The sequence below is a fragment of the Cicer arietinum genome, chromosome 2 (genome assembly GCF_000331145.2).
Source record: "Cicer arietinum cultivar CDC Frontier isolate Library 1 chromosome 2, Cicar.CDCFrontier_v2.0, whole genome shotgun sequence".
Lineage (NCBI taxonomy): Eukaryota > Viridiplantae > Streptophyta > Magnoliopsida > Fabales > Fabaceae > Cicer > Cicer arietinum.
Genome location: NC_021161.2, coordinates 11,348,859 through 11,358,293, shown reverse-complemented (window position 1 = coordinate 11,358,293; position 9,435 = coordinate 11,348,859). Strand labels below are relative to the sequence as shown.

General features: G+C 31.3%; 1 protein-coding gene and 1 pseudogene across 1 annotated transcript; one reads left to right on the top strand and one right to left on the bottom strand.

Moving 5' to 3' along the window:
- Nucleotides 1–588: 588 nt before the first annotated feature.
- LOC105851150 (zinc finger BED domain-containing protein RICESLEEPER 2-like) lies at nt 589–3,217 on the bottom strand (annotated as a pseudogene).
- Nucleotides 3,218–6,909: 3,692 nt separating this feature from the next.
- On the top strand, nt 6,910–9,211 carry LOC101491809 (cell division topological specificity factor homolog, chloroplastic). The gene is made up of 2 exons (XM_004490071.4): nt 6,910–7,128; nt 8,347–9,211. Exons 1-2 carry the CDS (start codon nt 7,042–7,044, stop codon nt 8,950–8,952), a joined length of 693 nt encoding a protein of 230 aa, XP_004490128.1. The 5' UTR covers nt 6,910–7,041; the 3' UTR covers nt 8,953–9,211.
- The last annotated feature ends 224 nt before the right edge of the window (nt 9,212–9,435 follow it).

Below are 9,435 nucleotides of genomic sequence, written 5' to 3'. Positions count from 1 at the left end.
GTTACTAACAATTTTTGGCAATTAAAATAACAATAAGATATAACAATAATAACTTACCAGGCATAACAACAGTTTATACAAATCCCAAAAACCTTGTGTTGATATTGTCATAGAGCCAAGTCAGTATTTGCCTTAAGATTGTGTGACTTCAAAAAATTCAAAAAAGTCTAAATCTGAAAAGTTTGGCAGAATTAGTTAGTACTAACACAATATTGACAAAATCATTTCAAATTAGTAACAATAAAAAGGAATATTACATACAATAATTTTATTCAACCACAACTAGGTGGCTGTGATGATGAGCCACCTGCAGTATTTGCCTTTCCAACTGACATTCCTTGAAACTCTTAAATAATTAACAAAATAATAAACATTAAACTATATTATGAACATATAAATATATTAGAAAGTTCAAACAGTTAAAAGATACATTGTCATAGAGCCAAGTCAGTATTTGCCTTAAGATTGTGTGACTTCAAAAAATTCAAAAAAGTCTAAATCTGAAAAGTTTGGCAGAATTAGTTAGTACTAACACAATATTGACAAAATCATTTCAAATTAGTAACAATAAAAAGGAATATTACATACAATAATTTTATTCAACCACAACTAGGTGGCTGTGATGATGAGCCACCTGCAGTATTTGCCTTTCCAACTGACATTCCTTGAAACTCTGAAATAATTAACAAAATAATAAACATTAAACTATATTATGAACATATAAATATATTAGAAAGTTCAAACAGTTAAAAGATACATAAATAATTTTACCTTTAATAATTTCTTCAGAAATATCAACATCTTCACTAAGATTTAAGTCTTTGAAACAAGTGAGTGAAGGTTTTAGCCAATTCTGAGTGCAAATTAATGCTTCAGCCATTTCTGGCTTTAAAGAGCTTCTAAAGGTTTCAATTACTCTCCCACCAGTACTAAAAGCACTTTCAGAAGCAACTGTAGACACCGGTATAGCCAAAATATCTTTGGCTATAAGAGATAAGATTGGGTACTGAGTTGCGTTACATTTCCACCAAGCAAGAATATCAAATTTTTCACTCATCTTCACACACTTACTAGAATAATATCCCTCAAGCTCATTTTGTTGGTCAATTGAGTCTTTCTCTTTCAAATGGTCTTCAAAAGCTTGTGCTCTGGCCATTTGTGAATTATGGGCAGCATCAATAGAGATTTCATCATGGGAAGCACTGTCAACAGCCATGGGAGTTGGTTGTGGTAAATTATTTTTTTTGTCATGGACTTTTTTATACCATTTGTATATTTTAGTTAGATCTTCTTTAATTAATGTGATCAATTCAATATCCACCTCTTGTTTAGTTGCATACATATCCTGAAAGCACCACTCAACATATTTCAACTTATATCGTGGATCAAAAATTACCCCAAAATATAGCAACTTATTAATGTTTGCAATATTACCCCAATACTTATCATATTTTGCCAACATATCCTCAGCCACACTTGCAAAAATGGTGTTCAAATTCAAAGAGGCATTTTGCAGCTCACAATAAATTGTAGACAATTGGTGAAAAGCTGCATGTATACTCTCATGCTGTGAGGAGGAAAACACTCTAGTTGCCTCATAAAATAACTTCAAAAAAGTTGCAAACGCCCTAGCTATATCCCAATCATAACTAGTTGAGGGACCAGCTTTTCCAAATAAATTCTTATAACTTGACTCCTCAACCTCAAGCTTCCCAAAAGCTACTTGAAACTTTTCCGCAGCCTCAAGCATCAAGTAGGTTGAATTCCAACGAGTTGAAACATCAAGAGATATCAATTTTTTACAAGATATTCCAGCTAACTGAACACATTCCCTAAACTTTGCAGCCCTATGAGGTAAAGATTTTACAAATCTAACAGCATTTCTAATGCTAGAGATTGCCAAAAAAATTTATTTCAAGCCATCAGTTACAACTAAACTCAGAATATGAGCAGCACACCTCATGTGGAAGTGTTCCCCATCCCCCATCAAACCATCCATATTATTTATCTTTTTTTCAAAAAAGCAACAGCTACATCATTGGATGATGCATTATCAACGGTTATAGTTGACACATTTCGAATCCCCCAATCCTTTAAAACCTCTTCAATCTTCTTACCAACTGTGTCACCCTTATGATTTGGAATTACTGTGAAATTAATAATCCTTTTTTGATAATTCCAATCATTATCAACAAAGTGTGTCGTAAGGGTCAAGTAGTTAAGGTTTTCAATTGAAGTCCAACAATCTGTTGTAAGAGCTACCCTATTGCAATCAGACTTAAAAAAAGCTTTCAACCTTACTTTTTCCTCCATAAACAACTGAAAACTATCCCTAGCTACAGTTCGTCTAGACGGTATTGTAAATTGTGGCAGCAATGTTCTCAACATAAACTTAAATCCTTCACCTTCCACAGCTTTGAATGGTTGTTCATCCAAAATCACAAAAATAGACAATGCCCTATGACAAGCTTGAAGGTTTAATTTACTACTTGTTGAAACCAAACCAGATCCTTCTACATTAGGAAATGTAAGAATAGTTTGGGTGGGGTCATTAGATACAACCAAAGGTTTTTTGGCACATCTAGTAAGGTGGTAGTTGAGGTTAGAGGTGCCATGAGTTTGAGAGTCACACAAGTATATTTTGTGGCAGTATTTACATGCGGCAGATTGTACCTCCTCTTCACTAGAATTAATTTTGTTAAAGTGTTCCCAGCATTTAGAGGATTGCCTAGGACCACTTGCATTAGCTTTTCTCTTCTTTTTAACTTGATTGTTAGCCAAATCAGGTCCAACAACTAACGTTGTTGCTCCTGCACCAGCTTCAGTAGTGTTGATATTTGGAGTTGGTAAATTTTGACTAGGTTGGTTCATCACTGAAATCATGAAGGAGCCTTAATAACCAAATACCAACCATATGGGATTATTTATTTTAAGTTCATTGACTTTTAAAGGGTTGTAATAAAATTTTATGGGGGTGTATTAAATTTTAAATGAATGCAATTTAACATCCAAGGATTGTATTACTCTATTATTTAAGTGGTTGTAATTGAATATTTAAGGGACTTTAATTTAACCTATAAGGGAGTTTAATTCTTATGTAAGTGACTATATAATTCAAGAGTCTAGTGTGTTTCACACACACTAGACTTATTCAACCATTGAAGGTTAACTATAATACAGTGTCTAGTGTGTAACTAGCACACTATACTCATTAAACAATATTAGAATAATATTCAAATAAATATCCATTAAGAAAAAGAAAAAGCATATAATAAACAGAAGTATATATTAGAGAAACATGCATCAACAAAAACTTAAGCATGCATCATTTAAAAGTATGTATAAGAAAGAAAAAAAATTAAAATACATTATAAGTTATAAATAAAGAAATCAAATAAATTTAAAAGGGTGTATAAAAAAAAATTATGCATACATTAGAAAAACTGAAGCATTACAATTAAATAGAAGCACACAATAAAAAAAACTGAAGCACTAATTACATTTAGTAAAAAAGAAGCACAAGTTACACTTAGAAAAAAAAGAAGCACATTTTAACATGTTAATTAAACTCATAAAAAGAACCAGAAACTTTAAGCACATATTAATTAAACACATCTTAAAAAGAAATATACAAGTTAAATATATAACATTCATTTATAGGCATAAAAATATAGTATACATTTGAAAAACTTATAAACATGAAATATAAAACAATATAAGCATCAAACAGAAAATGAAAAAAATAGAAGCACAAACTTACAATGCTCTTGCTCTATAATCACCCCTTGCTTGCTACTGTTATTGGCTCGTTGGTCCATCTTTTCCAGGCACAAGCCAAGAACATCAAGTATGTTTTTTTTCCAGAATATTCATATCTAATAATTTACCACAACCAGAATATCAAAAAGGGGTGATTCATATCTAATAATTAAAAAGTCAAACTCTAGAAAGTATTTTGGGAAAAAATCAGAAGAAGAAGACTATTGTGGCAATAAGGGATCTAGAGAAGAAGACCATTCAAGAATAAAGTTTAAACAACAAACTGCAGAATAAATTAAAATATACAAGATCGATATACCTAATCATAAAAAGGCATCTACATATATTCACTTATATCGGGACAACCACTGAAAGAATAGTAACAGTATACAAGTGAATGTGTTCATAATGAAAGATTCATAATCATACCTCATCAAAAAGAATCCTATAAGCATTCAGATCATGATATATTTTCCAATTTTCCATGCTACAATGATCTAGTGCCTGAGCAACGTGATATGCAACTCTAACACGCATTTCCCACGGTAATGGTTGCTTGTCCCCTATGAATGACATAAAACACAGAATTCAACAATTAAAAGTTTACGCAAACTAATTATCAAACTACCATTGCCAAGGGAAACAATAGTTAAATCAAAACCCTAATTATAATAAAAAGAAATAAAAACCCTAACACAATGCAAAATAAATTAGAAAAAGATGAACATGTTTAAAACAACAAAGATGAAAAATGCTATTTTTAACACGAGACTAATAGATTTAAAACAACAATCAACCTTTTTAACAATCAACACGAAACTAACAATCAAAAATCAACACGAAACTAACAATAAAGAATGAAACTAAGACGAAACTAACAGATTTAAAACAACAAAAACGAAAAAAGACAGTTTTGAAAAACGAGATTATAAAGTTTGGAACGAAAAATGTTAGAGAGTTGAGAAACAAGAGATAAAGTGATAACCTAGAGTGGATGTGGCCGCCACTGACCGTCGTTGGCCGTCGTTGAGGCTTGAAGAAATTAGGGTTTGCTAGTGTGAAGAATAGGGTTCGTGAGAGGATAATGAACAGAGAATAAGTTGTGGGTGGAATTGTGAGACTGATTAAAATTAGGGTTAGGGTTGAGTTATAATACTGGGCCAAATTAAATTGGATTCAGTAGACCCAGTCCAACACTTACTAATAATTATTATAAACTGTTATCGGGCGGGTCGGTCACCGCCGGTCCAAAATCCATAACCCGAACTCGCCTGAATCTACCCTATTGAACCCTTTAATTGTACCCGTGTGACCCATTAGGTCCGATCCAACCGGCCCAGTTTACTTCACCCGCTGCGGGCCGGGCGGTATAAAGCGGGCCCATCTCTTTTGTCCAGCCCTAGTTGTATATATGAGTTGTGTTCTCCTATACACTATCATTATTGTTGATGACGATTAAATATCATATATATGGTTGTTGCATCATAATTAGAACATGAAGGGGTTTGTGATCTCGATATTATCGAAGATTGAAGATACCTTAATGAGATTATCCATAGGAACGTCCTTAGGTAAAAGCGGATATGTGCTGCTTAGGCAATCCAAAAAATACTAGTTAACTTTAACTAGACACTTTTATTTCGGAATGAGAGAATCTTTCAATCACATTCCAAAGTAGTTAGATCCATGTGATAAAGTTATAGGTTGATAGAAATGCATGACATTTTATGTGTTGCATGCATATGCATTTCATATATTGCATGACTCCATCGTTGATGATTGATAAAAATACATGATTGAATTAAGTTGATAATAAAATGATAAATAATTAAATATGACTATGTTGATAAGCCTCTATGTGTTATATGATGATAAATGATTAATAGTATTGATGTAATTAATTGTTACATGTTGAATGATAATAAGTATGATGTTTGAGGGCTAATTATGCATGTTCTACATGTATTATGTGTTTGGATTGAAAATCTCACTTGTTCACCAACATAAGTACCTTTTATAAGATGGGGGCTAAGTGCAATTCTTGTGCCGTGACATTTTGAGTGCAATAGTTTAAAATTTTTGAATTCTAATTTACATTGGGTTCTTATCATGTGACTTAGAATTCAATGTTATTTGTCAAAATACTTTATTATTGATTTCCATTTATATTAATGATATTTTCTATAATAGTAAGAGTATTTTATAAGTGCTATATAAATGTTTAATTTATATAATTTTTTCTGTATTTTCGACGATGTATTTATGGTTCTAATTTAAAAATCAAATAGGAGACTTGCTAATTCATTTTTCTCATTAGAGAAATTTTATCTCATTTAGATCGATGTTGTTAAATGAGTCTAAAGTATTTTTTGAATTTTTTTTTCTATACTCAAAACTCATTAATTGAACTTACACCACTTAATTAAAATAAAACCAAAATTATTTTAATATTTTAATTTAAACATAGATAACTTTAAAAATTATTCTAAAATCTTAACTTGAAATTTTCATTATTTTTTTATACTTCTTTTAAGTAATTATCAATGAATAAAAATATTTTATAAATTTTTTAAAAAAAATTTATTTAATGTAATATTTAGAATTAAATATGTTTTAAGCTCTTATAAAATTTCATAATAAAAATATAATTTTTTAGTCGTATAAAATTATCAACAAACAATTTTAGTTTATACTAAAATGAAATATGTTAAATTATCCTTCAACTTAAAATATTTTTATTAATATTTTGTAAGAATGTTTAAAACATTATTAAATATTCATTCGTAACAGTTTAAAATTTTTTAACTTATGATAAAAATATAAAATAAAAGTAACAAAAATATCAACTTTAAAATTAAATGTTAAACTCATTTTATATAAAAAAATCATTCAAAAAAACACATTGACTCAACAATAAAAACAAAACCTACCTACATGATAATTTTAGAGAAACTAAAATTTACATTTCTATTTTATAAAAATAAAGGTTGAAAGATTAAAATTCTAAAAAAAAACAAAGCCTATTATAAAAAGAAATTCTATAAAAATTAAAAATATAACCTAATATTTGTGAGCAAGTATGCCCAACTTTTTGTTTTTGATGACTGAAACATGTTCAAATTTTAAATTTGAATGTTATGAATGAACATAATTGGTGAGTCAGAAAAATTAGTTAGAAAAGACATGTAAAACGACGACGTATTGAAGGCATGATTGAGGGCAAATAGGGTACTGCAGAAACAGTGAAGTGAAGATCCGTTGAATCCAACATCTGTGTGAACAATGACGATTTCCGGCGACCTTAGAGTGACGTCAGCAACTCTTCCTCTCTATCGCTCTCTTCCAACCACCTCTTTCCTTTCCTCAAAGGTTCCCTTCTCTTTTCTCATATGCCAATTACTCTAATACCCCTCAAACCATTCAATTAGGGTTTCAATTATGCTTCTTCAAATTACTTTTTAGATTGTGCTGTCTTGTAGTATTAATTATGAAGAATGTTGAATAGAAATAAGTAAATTAAATTTGTTTAATGTTGCTTTAGTAATGGCCTTGAAGAGCCAAATGTGACCATTTTATTTTCATTTTTAAGTTCAGGAACGTTATCTTGATGTATGCATCCAGTATGATTTGGAAATTAACATGAAATGATAGTAAATTGTGGTTGCGGTAATTGAACTTTTGGATATATGTTGCGGATGAAACCATACTTTAAGTGGATGCTTGGAATGATGGTGAGTTTGACAAACAATTTTGCTAGTACACCCCTTTTATTTCTAGTTACACCCAAAAGAATAACCTTAACTTTTTGTATGTGAACTGAATTCACATAGGTTAGGTGAATTCAGTTCACATAAGCCATCTGGGTGTAACCGGAAATAAAAGAGGTGTAACTAGCAAAATTGTTGACGAAAATATGGTGGCACTATAGTTTTGTTTAAGCTTTAGAGTATAGCTATAGCTTTTGCCAAAATCACAACATTCGACTGGGATTCTACCAAACTCACCATCAGTATAAACATGTACTAAAATACTAGTTCTCTTTGTTATGGGTGTTATTTTTTTCAGCTGATACAAGTCTTTGAAATTATATCATATATTTTGGTGACAGAAATGAAGGGGAAAGGGGTTTCGAAGTTTTGATGAGTTGTTGTGATACTGTCTACACTCTACAGGGATTGTTGATTAACCACAACTCATAATTTGCAACTCTATTTCATGGCCCTCTAGACCAAAGTATCAGTGGAGTGGAGGGCATAATTGTTTTTCCATCTTATTCCATTTGATTGGAAATATGAGTAATCTATAGTTGATAAGTTCAAAATTGAGGAGAATATATATTTAGCATTTTGTGCTCATCAGTTGCTAAAAGAGGATGTGATACAACTATTTCCTTTCTGATATTCCATATAGGTGAAAAGGTTTAATAGAATGTTCTTTAATCATTTTTATTGTTGAGATATTTTGATTCAGATGCATGTGGCTTAACTTCTGAAATGTTTCATTGTTGATAATGTTTCAGTTTAAATAAATAAAGATCCTTACAAGATTTACAAAATGTATTCATCTCTTAATTTTTCTGTTTAATAGGTGGACTTTCATTGTTTCTTAAATGGAGGATCCAGAATATCAGAATTCACCCCAAAACGTTCCACCATGACAACTGTACGAAACAATATGCGTGGCTATTACAAGCCAGTTTTTGCAGTCCTTGGAGGTCCTAAATTTTCATCAAAGTCAGTTATTAGCCAAGAAGCTGAGAACTTTCTCCTTGATGCTGTTAATATGAGCTTCTTTGAGCGTTTAAATTTAGCTTGGAAGATAGTTTTCCCATCCGCGGTGTCTAAGAGAAGTTCAAATGCTAGGATTGCCAAGCAACGCTTGAAGATGATTTTGTTTTCTGATCGATGTGCAGTAAGTGATGAGGCAAAGCGAAAAATCGTTAGCAACGTTGTGCGTGCTCTATCAGATTTTGTGGAAATAGAATCACAGGACAAAGTTCAGCTAAGTGTCTCTGCAGATACAGATATTGGAACCATTTACTCTGTTACAGTACCTGTACGGCGGGTTAAGCCAGAATATCAAGAGGTGGATGAAGTTGGGACAATAACAAATGTTGAGTATAAGGACACTGGAGATATTTCAGGTTCTGTTGATGTTAGATTTGATTTCTATGTTCCTGATGAAACATCTTGATTTTGAAAGAAAAGATCTTGAATCTTGGATTTCTTTGTCAGAAGTTAGTGCTTGAACCCTTACAAGTGAAGGCAATTTGGAGTGCTGCTGTATATATTTGCAAATTAAAGCTTCCATTAGGGTGACTTGATTTTTATGAGAAATTTTGTACCACCTTTTATCTGTTAGTTTGGTTTGGTGCATTGTTCTTAACATTCTGATAGGATTTTGTTGCTTGTTGTATGAATCATTGTTATAAATGGAATTTGTAGTTGGTTCTCATCGGCCTATGAGAGAGAGACCTGTTAGTTTAAGGCTGAGCTGATTAGTTAAGCCAAATCATCCATCCTCCTTAGCTGACTGGTTGCATGTAAAATTGTGTAATTCTTAGTATTTTGGATGTGTTATATAATTTTATTTTCAATGGGTTTTGCATTTTTTGCAATTCCCTAAATACTCTTAAACACATCCTCCTCTTCTCAACCATAATTTGATAACCCTCCT